General features: G+C 27.4%; 2 protein-coding genes across 2 annotated transcripts; one reads left to right on the top strand and one right to left on the bottom strand.

Annotated features, from left to right (window-relative positions):
- Positions 1-10,950: 10,950 nt before the first annotated feature.
- Positions 10,951-12,242, top strand: LOC115698074 (uncharacterized). The gene has a single exon (XM_030625257.2). It carries the CDS (start codon positions 11,133-11,135, stop codon positions 11,946-11,948), a length of 816 nt encoding a protein of 271 aa, XP_030481117.1. The 5' UTR covers positions 10,951-11,132; the 3' UTR covers positions 11,949-12,242.
- A 6,845-nt stretch (positions 12,243-19,087) lies between these two features.
- On the bottom strand, positions 19,088-22,130 carry LOC115696937 (uncharacterized). Its single transcript, XM_030623832.2, has 2 exons — positions 21,652-22,130; positions 19,088-19,570 (listed from the first exon to the last, which is right to left on the bottom strand). The coding sequence occupies exons 1-2, from the start codon at positions 21,940-21,942 to the stop codon at positions 19,385-19,387; spliced, it is 477 nt and encodes a 158-aa protein (XP_030479692.1). The 5' UTR covers positions 21,943-22,130; the 3' UTR covers positions 19,088-19,384.
- Between the last annotated feature and the right edge of the window lie 908 nt (positions 22,131-23,038).

The following is a 23,038-nucleotide window of genomic DNA, read 5'->3' on the forward strand; positions in this document are numbered from 1 at the left end:
AATCTTCACTCTCAAGCTGAACTTGAACAGATTATATGCAACTTATGGTCATTATGGACAGAGCGAAATCGAGTGGTACATGGTCACAAGGCAAAGTCTGCAAAGGAGCTGTCCCTTTTTGCCACAAATTACATGCGGCATTTTCGATCAGCTCAACTGAAATACCAGCAGTCTCCCCAAATTTCTGGTGCATCTACGGCAACTAATTCTGCTCCACACACTGCCTCTTGCCGTCCGAATGTTCCCTGGAAGCCCCCGCCATCTGGTGTAGTTAAGCTAAATATTGATGCAGCAGTCGATCGGTCGACTAAAGCTACAGGTCTAGGGGCTGTTTTTCGAGACTCTATGGGGATGGTTGTTGCTGCTTTTTCCAAGAAATTACTGGGCAGTTTTGAACCTCATGAGATGGAAGCACTTGCTCTTTTCCATGGTGTGCATTATGCTTTACATTTCCAATTCCCTCAACTCCAAATTGAGACAGATGCTCTACGGGTCAAAAATGCTCTTTATATTCCAACTGCAGCATGTTCTACTTTTAATGATATTATTATGGATGTTTCAAGTCTTTTATCCTTTTTCCCAAATGTAAATGTTTCTCATGTCAAACGGACGGCTAATACGGCCGCTCATGGTTTGGCAAAATTTGCACTAGGGGTGGATGAAGATTGTTTTTGGTCGGATTGTATTCCTCCGCCTATAAATTCTGTTATTGTAAATGACTCTATGATTTGATTTATAATAACAGTTTTTTTCCTCAAAAAAAAAAAAAGTGATACATAAAAAATTACATAATTATAGTTTTTGATCATTTCTACAAAAAAATTTGTTGACTTTACAAATTTGTTTTCTTTTCCAAAAAAAAAAAAAAAAACTCTTTAATTTTCTTAGCATGTTTGGAATTTTTTTACAATTTACAATGAGGGAGCCTGTTCTAATTTGGGATTTTTTTGTTTAATAAAATAACTATGCAATTAAAAAATTATATAAATAAGAAATGGAGGGACATGTCAAATTTTACTTTAAAAAAAATAGTTAAAAGGGCTCATCTTGGGACTAATATAATTTTGTCATTAATTGGTGAAACTTATCTATTTTAGTGTCTTTGCATTTATTTATTTTTTAATAAATTATGTAATTTTATTAATATATAACAATTAGCTAAATTAACAGCTTACAATCTAATTAAAATATATTTCTCATTAGAAACAAAAATTTGGCTTTGGGTGTGTGGCCCGTGATACGAATAGAATTCTCCTTGAAGCTATTTCTGCTTCTCGGTTTGGGGTGGTTAAGCCCGAAATTGCTGAGACAATTGGGATTAAGGAGGCCTTGAGTTGGATAGAAATAAAACAATGGTCCAGTGTAGTAATAGAAACTGATGCTTTGGTGGTGGTGCAAGCTATTGATAGCTCAATTTTAATGCCTTCTCATTTTGGATTACTTGTTGGTGATTGTCGGGCTTTAATTTCGTCTTTGAATAATGTTTCTTTAAAATTTATTAAACGATCTGCAAATAGGGCTGCTCATCGTCTCGCTAGAGAGTCTTGTTTTTCGTCAGATTGTGTTTTTAATCAGCATAATGTTTCTGCTGATTTCAAGTCTATTGTAATGGCTGAAAGTGTTTGAATAAAATTTTTACTTTGACTCAAAAAAAAATATATATGAATCAGAATTAGAAAAACGAGCTAAATAATCAATCGTCTAATTCTAAAAAACTAAAATAAAATCAAATGAAAAAAAAAAGTATAACATCACAGTTAACCTTAATAACAGTTTCATCTACTGCTCATAAGACACAATAGTAGAAAACTGTTGCAAAAAGTTCATTTAATCTCATAGCTTGAGCATTCTACTATTGTGCAAAGTACGTAACTGCACTACTAACAACTCATTTAATTGCATAGAACTTGTTATTCCCAAACATTAACAGCGATTTGATGGCAAGTTATCGAAAAATAAATAAAAACTAACAACGAAATAAAAAAACAAAACCATTTCACCAGATAACACTAAAATACTTAAAACTATGTCACAGAGGCAATACTAAAACACTCAAAAACCATGTCATAGAGACAAGACTAATCACAGTAGCAAAATTTAATCGCAATAGCAAAATATAACCCTGACCAAACTTATACCCAAAGAAGATCGACGCTCCTGGCCAAAAAAAAAAAAAAAGAAAATAACCTCTTATAACTATAAATTTATAAATGAGAAACCTTATTTTCTTTTTATAAGGTCATATAAATAAAATTATTATGTATATTTTTTTTTCATTCAATTGCAACCATAAAATTTTGAAAACTTTATTATTATTATTATTATTATTATTATTATTATTATTATTATTAGGATAAATAGCGACATAAGTACCTAAAGTTTTAAGTTTGTAAGTGGTATAAACCCAATGTTTATTTTGGGTACTTATGTTAAACAGTTAAATTGCGGTATAAATACCTAATGTTTCAGATTTTATACACTTAAATACCTAATGTTTATTTTTGGAAGCAAAAATACCTAATGTTACAATTCTCTTACACCGTTACTATCGCTTCTGTTAACTCATAAATATGGACGCGTGAAGTGTTCAAATGCATTGCATTTATTTTTATTTTATTTTAAAACTTAATATTCTTAATATCATAAACTAAATGCTATTTTTTTTTAAAAAAAAAAAAAAACTTGTTCTCATTAACAATTTTTACATGATATTGGCACTTCAATTCATAATCATGTTCCATATACTACACTGGTTCACTCAACTATGGTAATTTAGTATTGCATCTCTCTTATTATCTTAAAAACCAAGTAATATTTAGTTTTTTATATTAAGAATATATAATTTTAAAATAAACTAAATAAATGTAATGCATTTGAGTCATCTACGTGTCCATATTTATGAGTTAATAACGGAAGTGGTAGTAACGGTGTAAGAGAATTGTAACATTAGGTATTTTTGTCACAAAAAATAAACATTAAATATTTAAGTATATAAAATCGGAAATATTAAGTATTTATGCCGCAATTTATCTTATGTTAAACTATAGCCAACGACACATGTTGACATGCATGCTTATCATTGCATTTTACAAAATATTCTTTATTACATTTTCAATTAACAAAAATAATAATAATAATTAAAAAAAATGAAAGATAAAAAAGATAAACTATTTCCTTTATCTAATTTTACTTCATAGTGTTGAGTGACTTAAGTTCTTGAAACAATAAATGTAATTATAAAAAATATGACTAATGTGTTAATTAGTAAAAATAATATTTTTTAAAAATAAAAATATAGATATTTTTTTTTTTGAACAAAAAAATATAGATAATTATTTCCTTAATTTACTCTTATTTCATAATGTCAATTCCTTAAAACACGGAATCTAATTATAAATTTTGGCTTGTACATTATTCATTCTTTGTCAATCCCTAATAATAATAATTATTTTTTTTAAATATAATTATTTTATTTTATTTATAAAAAACTTGGATCTAAAAAGAATTATAAGTGAACACATTGTGTAGATTAATAATGGTTCACAAAATTTGTTTTTTATTGAAAGAAAAATGTTCTTATATTCTAATATCACGGCTCATCATTTAATGTAGCATGTTCTATATATTTATATATATAAATATATATTATTTATATTATATAGAGCTCTCTAGTTACTTAAATTAGATTAGTACCCAACCACTTAAATTTGCCACAAAGATTATTAGATTAAATTTTTATAGTCTTCTATGATTGACAAACCTAGCCCCATATTTCTCTCTCTATATGTAATGACAAATCTATGACCAAATGATTAATTAATGCTAATAAGTATTTAAGTATGAGTATTGCTATTAGTTATCAGTAGTATTTAATATATATATATATATATTATTTATAGGTGGTATCTTACGATTAGTTAGTGATATTCCTCAAAAATTATTTTCTTAAGTTATATAATATCCGCTACTTATTTATACCAATAACAGTATGACATCGAAAATAATACTAAGCACTAACAATGTCTTTTAACAATTCTCTTTAAGTATGTAGTTAGCTTTAATTATGTCTAAATGGTCATTCTCCTTACAATTTTACCTAATTCGTTTAGTCATGAACATTGTTAGTATAATTGGAAGTGCCCAACAACATTATAAGATAACGTTTTACAGATTATTAATGATTTTTTTATAATAATTATAAAAAATATATACGAGATTTAAATTAAATCTTACCAGTAATAGTATAAACTTTTAGATATTGTTAGATACTGTGAGTGTCCTTTAGTATTTCTATTTAGTCACACTTCACAAACACTCTTTATAGTATTTATTGTAAATTATAATTTATTAATTAAGATAAACAAGTATAGGGTGTAGCCAACATTATTGTTAATTAGGGCTCCAATTATAGACTTGAAGATATGTATTAATTAATCAAAACTATTGGTATTTGGTAAGGTATACATTATAAGTAACTTGCATTAGGCAATAAAATAAGAAGAAAAAAATTAAGTTTAGGTACACACATATAACAATTAACATTAATAGTGTTTTATAAAAAACAGTTTTTATGAAATTTTTTATTAGTAAAATAACTTTATAGAAAAAATTATGAGCAAAATAATTTATGGTCGCAAAAATGATTATAAATTACATTGTGCGACCATAAACGACTATTATGGTGTAAAATGACTATAAATTTATGTTGTGCGATTATCATGGTCGTATATAGTAAATTAAGTGAGGTTATTTTATATATTTTAGTATTTTAAATAGTTAGTTTGATAAATTTGACTAACATTAATTAATATTTATATAGGTATTTTGGTATAAGATTAAAAAAAGACATCTAAACTAGGGGTGTTCATAAAATAGCTGATTTAATTTAATCGGGATGATCTAATTCAATTTAATCCACAAAGTGAAAATCGGATGCACTATGAGCGAAATAGTGCGGATTAAATTAGATGAACACCCAAAGCTTGTGATGAAAAGGTCCAAAGTATATTCATATTAGTGTTAACAAGTTTGGGCTGCAAAAATAGAGAGTTGGACCATATTAATTAGTTAAAAGTGAGAAAAGTACTCATTTTATGGTATTTTGGAAAATTTACATTTTTCATGGTAATAATAAAAATGTATATTTTATATAACCAAATGGCCTTTTTATTGTAGTAATAATAAGTTAGAAATGTTATGAGCAAATAATTAGTTTTTGTGTGATTGTGATAAATTAATATACGTACTATGTTATTACTATACATTATAATAAATACATGCAGATTACGTACGTACATACTTCTTATATCTACACTCAATTCACTAATATTATTAATGAGTATGTAAAGAAATAGTTAAAGGTTTCACCACTATTTTAAACTACTACTCATAAATGTAATATTAATTTTGTATGAGCATTTTCAGCATCATTGGTGTCTAGCAGGTTTGGCTATTTTTTTTTTTTTGAAACAAAGATTGCAATTTTTATTATAGCAGCTAACAAAATAGCTTCCAAATCAGAAGGGACAGACTCCCTACTGGAAATACGATCAGGACATGAACCAGAAGAACGAGCTAATCAGTTAGCCGCTTGGTTCCCAGATCGTTTAACAAATTGAACTGAAATATGAAAATTAGAAAAGGACCGTATAAGATTAATACAATCCGAAATAATAAAAATATCTCATTTTTATACACATTAATAAAAAATACTCTCATATTATATTTTAGGGTCTTTTTCATTTTTACACTTCAAAACAATTTTTTTTTTTTTTTTTGCATTTTTGCAGAATTCTACATAGAAACTTCAATTGCAACTAGCACTGCAACTTAAATTGCAACAAAAAATCGTACAGAAACTCCTATTGCAACTAGCGCTGCAACCACTTTAGAAACTCAAACCGTAAATTTGAAAATAAAGTTAAAAAAATAGTATATTGGGTAATTCCCCTATATTTTATTGAAATATATCTACTTTTGTGAGTGAGTTGTTCAATATACTCTTACTTTTTACTTAACTCTAGCACATAATTTACATTAACTTAAGAGTATTGGGCATCATCTATAAAAGTGTATATATCTTTAAAAATATAAAAATAAAAGTAAAAATTAATACATGTAAAATAAAATGTATATACAATTGTAATTTCTTCTATTAAGTATGTGCTTAGAGCTCACTTAGCCTAAGGGTTTATTTTTTTCGGATTTTAAAAAATACCATATTTTTTTCTAAATAAGATCTCAAAAATATTGTTTTTTTTTTTTCATATGAAACTATATTTCAAGACCAGTCCTAGTGCCTAACACCTTCTAAATGTGTTATATTATGATTGGTTAGCAATATTCTTTAAAAGTTATTATTACATTAAATTATATAAAATCTATACTATATTGCATCAATAACAATATTATACCTTAAAGAATATTAGGCAACATTAATACATTTTATCATATTCATAATGTCCAATATGTACGAGAATAGGTTTTATGGTTAACAATTTATCGCAATTATAAAATTAAGATATATAAAATAGGATCTAATATTACATTAATTACACTAATAATAATATGACACTTTATATATTGTTAGACTATATTGTCTCATTTTTAGTAATTTTCTACAATATTAAGGAGTTTTACGATATTTCTCTCGAAAAAGAAAGCGCCAATGTACCTATCTCTCGTATTTTTTACATTTAAGTGTATTGTAATTATCATAGACATTCTACTCATTTTCTAAAAAATTCAAAATGTTTTATGATACCGAAATTAAATTACATTTCGTGTACACATGCTTATAAAAAAAAACACACATACAACGAAAAAAAATTATAACCCTTTTAAAAAATGATAACAAATCTACTATAAATACAATGTAAAAAAAAAAAAAAAAAACGAAGAAAAAAAACACAAAAAGCTACACAAGCAATATTTGAGTACCGTAAATACCCTTATAATATTTATTATTTTAATATGTATAGAAGGATACATCACTACCTTCACTATACATAATTGTTGAGAATTTTTATTAAAATGGGTGGGGACCAAAGCGACCATGAATTAATATTAGAGTAATTTCAGCATAAATATTTAAATTTAATTTTTAATTGTAAATAAATATTTAAGTTTAATTTTTATCAGTAATAATATTTAAGTTATATTTTTAAAACTCTGCAAGTACTTGACTGTTAAATTTTAAGTTATTATCCACATATTATTTTTTATTGGTATATTTAAACTATTTTTTTTAAAAAAAAATTAATGACTTGAACCAATCAGAAATTATCATGTGAGAATTTACTTGATACTTAATATCTAGGTACCTACAAAAGTTCTACAATTATAACTTAAGTATTATTACTACTAAAAATAAAAGTTAAATATTTATTTACAACTCAGAATTAAATTTAAATATTTATACCGTAAATTAGTATAAATACTTTAGATATATATAGGGACTTTAATTTCATTAATGATTATATAATAATAAAACACATTTATGTTTTCAATCAATCTTTGATAGTAGATTCTCTTAGCCTTAATTATTATTTTTATTGTGTTTAATTATTCTATTCCTTTTTATATAATAGGTCATATGGATGAACTTTTATTCTATGTTAGATCTATATATTGGAACCCACTCATGACTCATGTGATGTTAGAGATTATGGGACCCACTCATCAAATTATGATTCATGATTTCACAAGTAAATTTTAGTTTGATTTAGACATTGTTAATTCATCTTAATTAAATTTTACTTTCTATTTTTGGAAATTAAATATGGTATAAAATACTAATTATTAAAAGTTATAGGGACACCCTCTAATAGGGTATTTCGGTAGACCCCCTCTATGTTTAGACATCTAATAAAGTTTTTTAGTCTAATTTTTTTCATGATCATTTATGTAATAGTTATTTAAGATTACCTGTAAATTTTCAAAAAATTTTAAGTAATTTACAATATTAAAAATAAAATAACATATTTTGTTACACGAGCAACTCTTTTTTTTTTCTTTATACGCTTAGTAAGTAACTATTTAAATATTATTTTTGACATTGTAAACTATTCAAAATTTAGGCTTTTTAATACATCATATTTTCGAGCCAATTTATTCGTGTTTACATGTTATGTTTTCGTGCTTGTCGTGTCGTGTTATGTCTAAGCCTATATTTTTTTTCGTGTTGTGTCGTATTGTGTCTAAGCACATATTTTCTTATGTCATGTCGTGTTCGTGCCAGTTTCATACCGTCTCACAAAATCTGACTTATATTTACAACACTACGAAGCATCTATTAAAAATACATAATAATTTTTATAAGAGCATTGTTAGGAGTGTCCACGGTGCGAGTGGTGCGGTTTTTGATTATTTTTTCAAACCAACCCGCACATGGAATTTTTTCAATTTATGAAACCGTAACCCCACCGCAAAATTAAAAAACTGCAGAAATTGCACCGCAAAAATAGTGCAGTGCCGTACAGTTTTTGCGGTTTGGACTATCACCAAATAATTAAACTATTACAAATACAACAAAACTTGAGTAACACTTGTCAAAAATACCATAAGACTTGAAAATAAATATGAAAATAAAATTAAATTTCAATAAGACAATAATTAGTTGATTTTAGGCTAGACCTTCACATATTAGACCTAAATAAATATAAAAATTGGAATTTTTATAATGTGTGGTGTGGTGCGTTTTAAACCGCATATTAATAATTCAAAACTGCAAACGGCACCGCACCACACAGTTTAGGAAAAATTTAAACCGCGATCGCACCGCAAAGAATTTCAAACCGCATTTTTTTTGCGGTACGGTGTGGTGCAGGTGGTTTGATGAACAACTTTAAGCATTTAAGCATTGCTATTACATTATTGGTTCCCAGCACCTTCTATAGGTGACACCATACAATTAGTTAGCGATATCCTGTAAAAACTATTTTCTAAGTTATATGAGATCCAATACTAAATTATAGCAATAGCGATATGACTAACTTTAAGACAATTTCTAACACGAATAGATACAAAAAATGTAACCAGTTTTATCATAATATCTCTAGATCATATCATTATTAAGTTTTATTTTGATAAAAAAAAAAGTACAAGGTCCTATTTGTACAATTTTAAAAAATACAGAGTCCATTTTATCATTCGCCAAAATAAAATGTTCAATTTGTAACTTTTGTAAAACACGTGGTCTAAAAAATATTTACCCTTTAAAGTTATATTGAAGCAATTTTGTATATAAACTTGGCTATTTTGTAGATTTTAGTATTGCATTAGAGTAACTCTAATAGTATTCTTAAGACACTATCTCATAGATTTGGTAGTAGAGTTAGAGTAGAGACTAGCATAGTGTAAAGTTGTTGAGTAGGGAATGGAGTGTGAAAAGTATAAAAAAGTTGAGCATAGTCCATACTTATTAAGACTGACAGTACTTACTGAGCAGTAGTACATATTGCTTGTGACATAGGCATATAATAGGGCTGTGCAAATATTTACGTGCACCCCATCTTAACAATCAATACTCATCTTTCTCTTTTTCTCTCCAACAAAATCATCTCATTCACCAATTATTATTTATTATCTTACAAACCACCTCAAAATAATTAAATAATATATCAAATATTTAATAAATAAACAAATATTTCATCTTGAAAAAAAATTTCTTATTTAAAACAAAAACATAAATAAAAATAGAATAAAATCAAATTTAAATCGTATATAAAAAATTCAAAAAGAATCTTGCTTAAAAGTTAGAATGGCTTTAAACTGTATATAAACATAAAAATAAAATAAAAATGATTTCAATCACTTTTTTCATGATCTTTAGTAGTATTTATGAACAATAGCTATTATTATTATTATTATTATTATTATTATTATTATTATTATTATTATTATTAGTAGGGTAAATACTATTTTGGACCCTCTGTTTTACAAAAGTTACCAATTGGACTCTGTATTTTGTTAAATGACAAAATGGACCCTGTATTTTCTAAAATAGTACAAATATATAGGACCCTGAATTGATTTTTTGTCAAAATAAAATTTAATTATAATCCAATCTAAAAGTGTTATGACAAAACTGTTTACATTTTTTTGTATCTGTTCGTATTAAGCATTGTCTTCAAGTTGGTTGTATTAAAAAAAAAGTTATTAAAAATTAAGCTCAGGGTCCTATTTTTACTATTTAAGAAAATACAAGATCTATTTTGTCATTTAACAAAACACAGGGTCCAATCTGTAACTTTTGCAAAACACAAGGTCCAAAATAGTATTTACCCTTATTATTATTATTATTATTATTATTATTATTATTATGTTTGAGGTATGACTGTTTGAGTATTACTATTTTAGTTAGTGTATTGTGATTAGTTATTATATTAAATTATATAAGATTTGATAGCATCTTCTAATTAATTAGCAATATTCATATAAATTATATAGTTAAAAGAGTACTAAACACTATCAATATATTTTAGCATTTCTCATATTATCTCTATTATATATAGAAAATTACTAAAAAATATTATTAGTGTCTAACACCTTTATTAGTGTCATACTTCTGTTAGTTTAATTAAGTATCAGATTCTATGTAACTTAAAAAAATAACTTTTAAAGAATGCCGCTATACTAATCGTAAAAAACTACTTACCCAACAACAATATACTGTGACACTAAAAAAAATACTAGATAGTAACAACACAATTTAGCAATTTTCTTTTGTATATATAATTATATTAAAATACACTTATAATTATAGGTGATAATTATGTCAAATTTAATGTGCCTCTTAGTATTTCTATAGGGGTATATGTATAGGTTATATATTTGTTCATAGCCGTGACCATGAGTAGTTGTGAGATGTAAAAAAATGCTATAATAATAAATACAATAATAAATGCATATATATATATATATATAAATATTTATATATATACACACACATTGACTCACTACTCTCTCTTCATAACCAAAAGAGAAACCTCACTCACTCACTCTCTTCTTTCTCTCGTTCCATTACTAATTCCTCCACCACAAAAACGACAGCGTTCCCTAAAAAACGACACCGTTTTACTCATAACACAAATGCTCTTTTAACCTTTCAAACCGAAAACGACACCGTTCCAATGGGTTGCTGTGCTAGTACAACCGGAAAAAATGGCGACTCATCACCTCAGATTCCAAATTCCGACGACCGATCAACAGAGCCACCACCACCACCACCGGAAGAAACCGTCAAAGAAGTCCTCTCCGAAACCCCAAACCCCAAACCAAAACTCATAGAACAAGAACAAGAACTAAAGAAGAACAACAACAACATCCCTAATCCCAAACCCTTACCCATTGTTAAATTAACAGACGAAGACAAAATCAAGATCCACAAAACGCCGCCGTTTTACCACGAGGAAGAAGAAGAAGAAGAGATCTCGGTCGGAGAAGAAGAGGAGGAGAGCGAGAGCGTCTCAGCCACCACGACTCTGACCAGAGACGAAGACGACGAAGTCACCGGAGCTAGGGTTTACAGACACTCTTCGCCGTTGAAGAATTATCACCGATCGTTTTCTGGAGATTTGGGAAGAGGAGTAGTCAGATCCAACCAGTCGCCGGGTCGAAGAAATGGGACCGGGTTCGGGTCGGGTCGGGTCAGAGACAGCCACAACAGTCAGTGGCGTGGGCCTCCACCGCCTCCTCTGCCGCATTACCGGAGAAGGGAATATTCCGGTGAAGTATCAGCTCCACGGAGGTCGAGGTCTCCGGCAACTACCAGATCGAACGTGGGTCGGAGCCAATCGGCCGGAAGAGCTTGCAGATCACCGGGTCGGGTCAAGTCGAGTCTCGTTGACCCGAGAACAATAAGAAGAACTAATAATGCTAATAATAATAATACAGATGAGTCACTTGATAACCCATTAGTTTCATTGGAATGTTTTATATTTCTATGATGATTATATTTATATATATACATATAATTGTGTGTGTATATATATATGTATGTATGTATGTATGAGTTTTCCGGTGGGGAAAAACAGTTGCCGGAGTTTAGTGTGGTTTTTTTGGATGTGGGGGTTTAAATGTAAATAATTATGAAAGTGAAGGTCAATTTGGGAATTCGGGAAAGATTTGGTCAGTCTGTGATTTCTGAATCTGAACCCACTTTTTTCTTTTTTTCACTCTTGCCTTTCTTGCATTGTACTTCTTCAACTTCTACTAAGAAATTTTATGTAGATTTTTCTTTTTGTTTCTTGTGTGGGAAAAAAAAGGATAATTATTTAAAAATATTTTTCATCCCGATTTAGATAGTCTCTCAAAAAGATTCTTCGAGAGACTTATCTTGATCGGGATGAGTATTAGGGTTTATGTTTAATAGTGAGAAGGATTAAATCGTCGATCTTGCTTTTGTTGAGATTTTTTAATATCTGTTTTAGTCTAAGATCGGCCTTAAAAAAATTATTGTGTAGTATATTACTAGTTTTAATTAGTTATAAACAAATTATTATCCGTTTCAACAAGCGAAGAGTTTTTTAGTTTAGTTATTTGTGTGAAAGTGTTCATTATAGTTATTTAAAATACTTATAAATTATTTTCGATACTACAAGTTATTAAAGTGGTCTTAAATAATTACCACATACGCGAATTTACCAAAACACCCTTTAAGAAGATGTACTATATAAATTTCCATTCATTTATTCTTTAACTATTCAAAAGTTTGATTATATTATTATATGACAAAAAAGATATCACAAGTTTGCACTACACTAACTGCGAGTTGTGTGGTGTAGTGGTAGGGATTGTCTTTACTGGCATCCTCTCTTGCTTGGATCAAGGGTTCGAAATCTACCATAGCCCTTCTTGAAAGGAATTTAAATTGATGTCATTTGTGTGATGGGAATTTTTGAGGTGATTATCGATGACCCAATTAAAAAAAGTTGAGATATAAAACCTATATTGTTAACACGTAGTCCTCGAGATTGCCAAAATGACTAAAAGGATGAGGAAGAGATCTGCACCACCCAATCCCCTTCTTCAGATAAAAAAAAAAGTTTGCACTACACTATTTTAAATTATAATTTGGAACAAGTTTCTAATTTATTGAAATTCAAGTGCATTGTTGCAAAAGCAAACAATAATAAATTCCCATAACATGAGATTTCATTAATTGATTCATTTGGGTATGTTGTTTTTGCAAATACTCAAGTAGTGATATAATGGTAAGTATTGTTATAAATGTAGATAGTATATGCATTATTATTACTTAATAATGAGAGTATTGTTATTAAGCACTAATAATATTCAAGATATTTTATAAGTAGCGTTTCGCGATTAATTAATAATACTGTTTAAAAATTATTTTCTTAAGTTATATAACACTCGATATTTAATTACAGTATGACACTGAGTAGTTGTTAAATACCAATAATATTTTTTTAGTAATTTTCTAATAATAAAATAATATGAGATGTTGATTATTCTTTTTGTTTTGTTTTTTTTTTTTTTTTTTGAGAGAGTTGATTATTCTTGATTTAGTTTGATATATTAGGTGTATTGAGCCCTAGGATTCCATATCCAAACTCCAATGATGTTTTAATCCGTTTGTCGTTTTTCCATGTGAATTATTTACATATCTTATACTTTGTGGGACTCCCATGTTTACTCTGCCCTAGTTTTTATTATTATATTGCTACAATATTAAATTAATAATTTCTTTTAAAATAATAAAGAATGAAAATAATAGATATTTTTCTAATGTTATTATGTGACATTAGATACTTTTGTGTGTCACTTTTGTGAATTAGTTTTTGGACAAAATATTGAGTGTATTAGACATATAGCTTATTGATTTTTTTTAAAATAATTATTAAATTAAAAATATATATATATATATTAAATTACACTATAATTACACTTTAGCAATTCTCTTTAGGATAAATATCATAATATATGTATAGATGAGAAAGAATGATGGTTAATAATATGGGAGAATTGTTATTAAGTATTGTCTAACATTATAACATTAATATAAAGTAAGTTATATATTATTTAGAGTAATTTGTGGCATAAATATTTAAGTTTAATTCCCAGTTATAAATAAATACTTAAGTTTAATTTTTGGCGGTAATAATACCTAAGTTATATTTTTGGAACTCTGTAGGTACCTAACCGTTAAAATATTATGTCATTATCCACGTGTCATTTTCTTATTGGTATATTTTAATTGATTTTTTTAAAAAAAATAAAAATTTAATGACTTGGACCAATTAAGAATTGCCACGTGGTAATTTACTTAACAATTAATAATCAGGTACCTACAAAAGTTCCAGAATTATAACTTAGGTATTATTACCGCCAAAAATTAAACTTAGGTATTTATTTACAACTGGGAGTTAAACTTAGGTATTTATGCCGCAAATTACTCTATTATTTATGAGTAGTTAGTAATTTTTTATAATAATTATTAAGTGAAAATATTATTATGATGTGGATGTTTTTATGTTGTAGCTTGTTGGCCATTCTATAATAGTTATTGAGTAACATAATGTGAATGGATTGCGCTCTAATTATTGGGTTTTATTTATAATTTGAGTTTAATTGTTTAGCGGTTGTTAATGTTTGTCTTTTTAAGCGTAATTCATTTTTTTTGATGATCTTGAATCTTTGTTAAAAGAACTGCAAATTTGTTGTCTAGTTTTCTATAATTCTTAGTTCAAACTCGTCGTTCAACTAATAATAATGGAGATAGACTAGTTCAAAATGCTCTTAAAATGAATAGAGAACTTGTGTGCTTAGTTGATATCCTTTCTTCTCTCATGGATTTATAATTTGCGAGGTTGTATATAAAATCAATTTATCATAGGCACAAAAAGTAAATATGAATACTGTCATTAAATTATTTCAATAATAATATAACATTTTAAGTGGTATTAGAGCAACTCGAGTGGCTGTAACTAATTTCTGGTGTCTACTATAAAATAAAATATTTTATGACCTTATTTGATTCTACTTCGCCAATAAAAGTTAATAAAATTCACTAATATCATTCATGACATAAAAAACAAATGTGAAAAGTGATATTAAATTATACCAATAATAATAGGGTAAATACCATTTTGGACCTTTTGTTTTACAAAAGTTACCAATTGGACTCTGTATTTTGTTAAATGACAAAATGGACCCTGTATTTTCTAAAATAGTACATATAGGACCCTGAATTGATTTTTTGTCAAAATAAAGTTTAATTATAATCCGATCTAAAAGTGCTATGACAAAACTGTTTACATTTATTGTATCTGTTCGTATTAAGTATTGTCTTCAAGTTGGTTGTATTAAAAAAAGAAGTTGTCAAAAATTAAGCTTAGGGTCCTATTTTTACTATTTTAGAAAATACAAGGTCAATTTTGTCATTTAACAAAACACAGGGTCCAATCTGTAACTTTTACAAAACACAGGGTCTAAAATAGTATTTACCCATAATAATATAATATCTTTAAGTGGTGTGAGGACTAGTTGTAATCTATTTTTGATATATGCTATAAAATATTATTTTATGACTCTATTTGACTCCACTTGACCGATAAATTTTAATATACAAATAGTTTTATTGGAGTTAGCCTTAGGTATCAATATCATTAGGGGAATAAAAAAAGTAAAAACTCGATATTAAATTATACCAATAATAATATAACGTAATTAAGTGGTACTAGACCCCACTACTACTATTGAACATTTATGAATAATAATTTGGAGTGAGGTTAGAAGAAGCATTGTGATGTGTGGAAAAGGAAGTTATATCCTCTTTTTGACCATGTAGCCAAATGGGACAGCAATACATCATGTGTGGAATAGACTTGAATAATTAAAGTTGGTCCTCCCACCCACAAAAACCAAACCAAATCATATTATTGTATTTTGGATTCGGTGTAATTTATTGAAATAAAATATGTACTAATTTTGGTATTTATTTAGAAACTAAGTATGCATTAAGATATTGTAGGAGAATTACTTTATATATTATTTTTTAATTTTTTTTTTAAATTTGTAATTTGAGTTGTTTCAAGAGTTTCTATGTGGATTGTTATACAAATTTTAGTTGCAATTTAAGTTATTCTGTCAGTTTCTATATGAGAATCTGTGTAGAATTCCGTAAAAAAATTGTTTTAAAATGTAAAAATAAAAAAGCTCCAATATTATATATAAGTACGTTCAAAATAATAAATTTAAATTAAATAAATATAATTGATAAAAAAAGAAGGCTTTTTCATTTTTACACTTCAAATCATTTTTTTTTACGGCATTCTATCTGAAAACTCTTATTGCAACTAGCGCTGCAACTTAAATTGCAACAAAAAATCGTATAGAAACCCTTATTGCAACTAGCGCTGCAACCACTTTAGAAATTCAAACCGTAAATTTAAAAAAAAAGTTAAAAAAATAATATATAGGATAATTCTCCTAAAAAATTATTATTTTGCATATAAAGCTTTGTTCCGAATTAATGTTGAATGAATTTTACTAAAATAAATAAATAAATAAAATGTATTTGTGAATCTCATATGTCAACTAAGGAACAATGCATGGTGCCAAAGCCAATCACGGCGGGTTTCTCTACTTTCCATTTTATTCAATACATGCCAAAATAGTTGAAACAAAATGTTATTATTATTATTATTATTTTATTTTTTTGAGGAAAAGGGTGTCAATTATTAACACTAAGAGCAATGAAATTAACAAAAGGTAGGGGAGAATTTATTAAATAATAGTATCTTCTATAAGGTAAGACTAATTGCGATGTGTGTAAATTTTTGCATTGTAAATTTTTGCATTGTAAATTTACGAGTAATTCTAATCACTACGTAAAAAAAAAATACTATTAGACTTAAGCTTACATTAACTTTTATTAGTTTTAATAAAATATAGGTTGATTTAATAATTTTTTGCTATGTTAGCTCGTATTGTTAGTGATCAATAGTTAATGAGCTTAGCATCTGTGTGTGTAAAGTCTAGTTAAAGTAAAAGTGTGAACTTTTCTAGTTAACTAAAGCATTTGATAAGCAGATCGAGTCCAACTACAGTTATATAGCTAAGTCTCAAACCCAAATTCTATAAGTACATATTGTCTTATCATAATTGTATACATTTTGATAATCATGTAAATAAAAATACTTCTGATATAGAGATTTAAGGAGAAAGACTTAATTGATAGTATTGCACTATCAAATTAAGATAATTGATATGGATCAATCACTTATGTATACCTAATTCTTATATAATTATAATTGTGCTTAAGATTATATACAAATTTTGTATCACGATTTATTTAATTTTCTAATTAATACAACTTGAATAACTCGACTATACCATACATTGTTACAAGTTGCAATTAATGCGAATTTAACTAAGATGTAGACAACAATATTAAAAGATTTAGAACACTGCTTAAAACAAACATGATTGAAGCTGAAAATAACACAACTAAAGTTAGATAAGACAAGCCCCAATGAAGAATTTAAGAGTAACTTGTTTTTGAAGCTTTTGAACAACAATGAAACAATCTAGCTCAAAGATGATGTAATCATACTCAAAAAGCTGGCAGTGAACATAGCTTTTCGAAGAGCAAAATCCCCTGCCACTTTCAGGTCAAAACGACCTTCCAGACGCCAAACTACTGAAGCAAGAACACTTTCATAATGGTCACGAACAACCATATCAAGACTAGAATAGGATTGAGATGTATCAGTATTAACTTTAAGATAACCTATCGAGAGAGAGATAATCATAAGCCTAATTGACAACCAAATTAGGTGACAAAGAAAAAAAGTTAGCATGAGCCTTATTATTATTATAATAAATAATTTTTTTATTAATATTATTTTAAAGAATACAAGATAATAGGCATAGCTTATCGGCCCTTTAGGTAAGCTTCTACTTATACATATATAGATAAAAATATAAGCAAAGTAAAAGTTTTAACTTAAGAAAAATTATTTTTTAATTTGGATAACTATTATATAAATATTTTTTTTTTTATAAAAAAATATATATTTTGTGATTAAGTTAAGAATTATATAAATTATTACAAATTTAAATATAATTTTTCAAAAATTCTTATGGAAAAGCTAATTCCTTTTATATTGTATAAACAAATACATTGATTTTTTTTTTTTTTTTTGGAAAATTACATTGAGTTATTAATCTCAAGGAGTTAGCTTCATGTTAAAGGATTTATTATAGTTACATGTTGACTTTCCATAGATATTTTCTTTACTTTAGTTGTTATCAAAATATTTGCATTGATAACAATAGAGTAGACCAATTTTTTGTGTGGGGTTGGGACATCAAACTAAGAATTAAAATTACACATTTTATGAATTTTTATATAATTTGTGCAAAAATATAATTTTTTTAATTAGTTATTTTATAGGAAAATTAAAAAACAAGAATTAAAAATATGAAAAAAAATATATATAATGAGTAATTTTCCCACAAGAACATTTTTTTTTTGTAAACTTTGCCAAAAAAAAACCATAAAAATAAAAATTAGCCAACTAAGTGACCAATGAATTTATAACATAATAATTAGGCTCAACAAACCTATAAATTGGGCACTTACAATTGGGCTTTAATCCAAACTATAAATTGGGCTTTTGTTTGTATATGGCTAAACAATGTTAATGTTTATAAAGATGATTAGAATGATAACACTTCTTTTCTCAAGGATTATGAATATTTTTTGTAAGAGTAAATACTATTTTATTCCTGTATTTTTATAAAAATTATGAATCATATATGTTTTGTTATATAATAAAATAAATTATGTATCTTTTAAAATAGTAAAAATAAAATGGAATTGATTTTTTACCACTATAAAACTTTATAATAGCTCAATTTAAAAGTATTATAATAAAATTGATTACATGCTAGAAATTGTCTTCAAATTAATTATATTAAAAAAATAATTGAAAATTGCACACAAAATCCTATTTATACCAATTTATCACTTTTGTAAAACACAAAATTGAAAATAGTATTTACTCTCTTATCAATGAAACTGTTATTGCGAAAAAAAATTAATAAATAAATACAAAAGTTTAAAATTGGAACCTACCTCTCTCTTTAATACCATAATAAGCCAGCTTAATTACATTTTCTTTTTCTTTTTTTACATTGAAAGATTGATCATTATGATGGAGAAAATCATACAATCCATCACAAAATCAAAATTTGGGAATCATCTAAAAAGAACCATGATGAAATTAACATGGTCAAAAACAAAGTGCATTTAGCCTGGCTAATACATATGAATGATATATACAAAAATCAAAAAGCTCTAAGCATGATTCAATTTCGAGAAAATCGCGATAAAAAAAAGAAACAATAGGACTTGTCACGTTCGGTTTTCAACTTGTACCCTAGACGAGCTCGAGGGAGGGTTTGGAAACGAAGCTTGATGATGTTGCGGCCATGAAATGCGTTCGGGTGGACACCGTACCATGGGGGCCGGTTGAGCAATAAACGTCGGAATTTCATCTCCGGGCATCAACACCGATATTCCACTTGAGTAAAATGTCATCTACAAGGGTTAAGAGAAGAATTGGATTAGACAACACAATAAAATAAGCACCAAAATGATCTAAAAGATGCATTATTTGGAGATTGACACAATAATGAGCTATGTATGTAGATTTCCACTAATGAGCCATTTATTTATTTCATCTACTAACTAAATTATGCAAAACTAATTAGAGCACTAATAATAAAGTGGGTCATTAGTCACAATTTAAAAACACAAACTTGATAAACATAATTATCCATAATTAATGCTAATGTGATCTTGGATTTCCTTGATAGAATGGTTTGTTTGGAAAGAAAATAATGCAAATTAATACTAAACAAATGTAAAGCCAATAATTTGATATTTTTGTGGTGATTCATGTTATAATCTTTGGCTTTTTCACTTTCTTAAGTGATAATTAGTATATACATAAGTAAAATTTAATGGATATTAAAAGACCCCACTAGAGGAAAATAATCAATAGATGAATCCATTTACTTAATTCTTACCTAAAAAAGCTATGAAGAAGTGTTGTCTAAAAGTCCAAATATATGGGAAATAATCAAACACAAACATTTGCATAAAGAACTTTAACACAAACCATATAAGGCTAATTTCCAATTTTGCTTGTAAAAACAAAACAAACCCGAAAAAAGGAACAGTTCTTCGGGTCGAAATAGACACTCGAAGGCATTCGATGTCAACTAACCATCTCGAAAATCAATTCATAAACATGAAAATTTCCTCCCTTAGCTCAAAATTAAGACAATTGAGGATCAAGAATTACAAGTTCATCAAATTTAGCTCAAAAAATTTTCCACTAGAGGTAATTGATTTCAAATTAGGCAAAAATGAGGGCTCCAAGAAATTAAAGTTCAAATTTTCGAGATACCAATTTACTTTAAGCAATATATCTTTTTCCATAGAGAATCGAAAATCCATGGATTTCGATATCTATGGAAATATAACCGACTTGAGATTATTACAACAAGTATTTTGTAAAAGTTACTGATCGTCTTGCTCTACATGATAGACTAGTTCATACCTTATTAAAGTAAGAAATGAAATGAAAAACTCATTTCAACAATTTCCATAACTAGCTTTCTTCATTCACTAGAGGTAATTGGATTTCAGATAAGGCAAAAATGAAGGCTCTAAATTTAACTTGAAAAATGAATAGTTCTTCATGTCTTTCATAAGTATGAAAAAAGGCCATAACAACAACAACAAACAATATTAGAATATTAGTAGAGAAAATTGGATTGGAACAAGAAAATGAAGGCAAAATAGTTTTAATAAATAAGAAGAAAAGGACTTAAAAAAACATGTTTACAATTTACAAAGAAGGGTTGACCAGGTGTGTTTGTGTGTATAGGCCATGAGAGATTAGTATCATAAAAGCTTGGTAGTGATGTAACCAAAGGCCAAAAAACACAATGGTGGGTCATGATAGAGCTAGTACAAACAGTCCCAAAACCCAATTTTGTTTGGGACCAAATACCCAACTACTCAACAGACAACTACTTTAATGGGACCTCTCTCTCTCTCTAAAAACAACAACATTCATAATTACTAGACAGCATTAGTTATTTGAAAAGCAATGACTTCACACAAAGATAATAAAGGTGTTTGTCTCATAAAAAAAAATTATTCAAAAACACAAAACCAAATGTGAATGAATTGAAGTCTATTTGTTGATTGGTTTTTGGTTTTTTTTTCTTTTTCAATAGATAAGGAGTACTGCTCTCGTCCAAACACGCTTAACCGGGGAGTTCTGATTAAATCCGGTTTTTATGATTTTATACTTTTTACTTATTCTAATTCTTAGATATAATCAATAATCACAACAAAATAAAACATCTTTAAACATGAAAAGATGTTGGAAAAAAAAGCTGTCAATAATGGAAAATGACCAATGTGAAAGTTCACAAACACAAAGGAAAAAACTTTGTCAAAGATTTCTTACGAAAATACCAAATTCTCCTTTTTGGGGGTTTTCACTTTTCAAGATTGAATTTTTATGTAAATTTAGAGCTGATTATAAAAAATGGAGACAGACCCATAATTGATAAGAATGAGATAAGATATAAAGTTCTAACCTTTGGAGAAGAATGAGCAAATTTACCATTATACCCTAACTGGCCATTTTCAATATCACCATTTCTCCGGTGACCGGAGGAAGGGGCTAAAGCCGGTGGAGAATTGGGTCTAAGGAATTTTTCAAAGATAGCCATAACTAAGAACATGGAAATCAAAATAGCAGTTGCTACAAACCCAAATGAAACTGCATTGACAGAGCTATCAAAGCTTCTTCCATTGTCATCTCTTTCCATGTTTAGTGGAGCTCCAATAGGTGGCCATGGAAGATACCCATGTTCTTCTTCACCCATTTTTTGCTTCTCTTTCACTTCATTAACACTTTAATTGGAATAAAGTTCAGTTCTTTAACCATGAACAAGCTGTAATCTAGAGAGAGAGAGAGAGAGAGAGAGAGAGAGAGAGAGAGAGAGAGAGAGAGAGAAGTGGTGGTCACCAAAGGGTGGAAGAAAGGAAAAAGCTTTGGAATTTGGATCGATCCTTTGGCTTGACATATTAGTGTTATTTATATATTTTAGTATAGAAAGAGAAAATATATGAATAAAAAAAAATAAAGGTTGTAAACTTGTAACTTGTAACTTTATGGTATCTTTTGTTATTGAGAATTATTAAATGCTAAAGTGTGCAAAAAGGGTGCAAATGGTACTCTCTTATGTGTTAATATTACTATTGGTCTAATTAAGTATTAGGTCTCATATAATTTAGTATAATAATTTTTAGGAAGTATCGCTAATCAATCACAATGCGACATGCCGAGAAGGTGCTAGGCACTACTGGTGCCTAATAAAAATACTCTTCTTAAAAACTATTATTGATGTTTATCATTTTTTTAAATATTATATTACTATTAGTATAATTAAATATTAGATCTCGTATAATTTAAGAGAATAACTTTTAAAAAATATCATTAATTAGTTATAGGACGCTACTTATAGAAGTAATTGATCACCATTAGTGCTTAATAACAATACTCTTTATTGCTTGCTTATTTTGTAGTATTATTATAATTTGTAACTTTATAACCCATAATATGGTAAATTGAGTTTCAGTTTGGTCAATTATTTATCTCGTTTATTCTTAAGAATATCTTTTGTAATAACCTCGAGATTTAGCTGTCTCTATCTATTGAACGCTTCCTTTCAAAAAAAAAAAATAAAGGTTGAATTTTTATTTAGTGTAAATATTATTAGAAATTATTCATTAAAAAAAATACTACTGGAAATTTTGTAGTAGACATCTAAAAGGTCGTTTTGATATTTTCTTTATTTATTTTATCATTCAGAAAAAAAAAAAAAATAGTTATTTTTTTATGATTGTATATGTTGCAGCCATTTAGGATTACTTATAAATTTTTAAGAAATTATAAATAATTTATAGTACTAAAAATTG

Source organism: Cannabis sativa, chromosome 7 (genome assembly GCF_029168945.1).
Source record: "Cannabis sativa cultivar Pink pepper isolate KNU-18-1 chromosome 7, ASM2916894v1, whole genome shotgun sequence".
NCBI classification, from domain to species: domain Eukaryota; kingdom Viridiplantae; phylum Streptophyta; class Magnoliopsida; order Rosales; family Cannabaceae; genus Cannabis; species Cannabis sativa.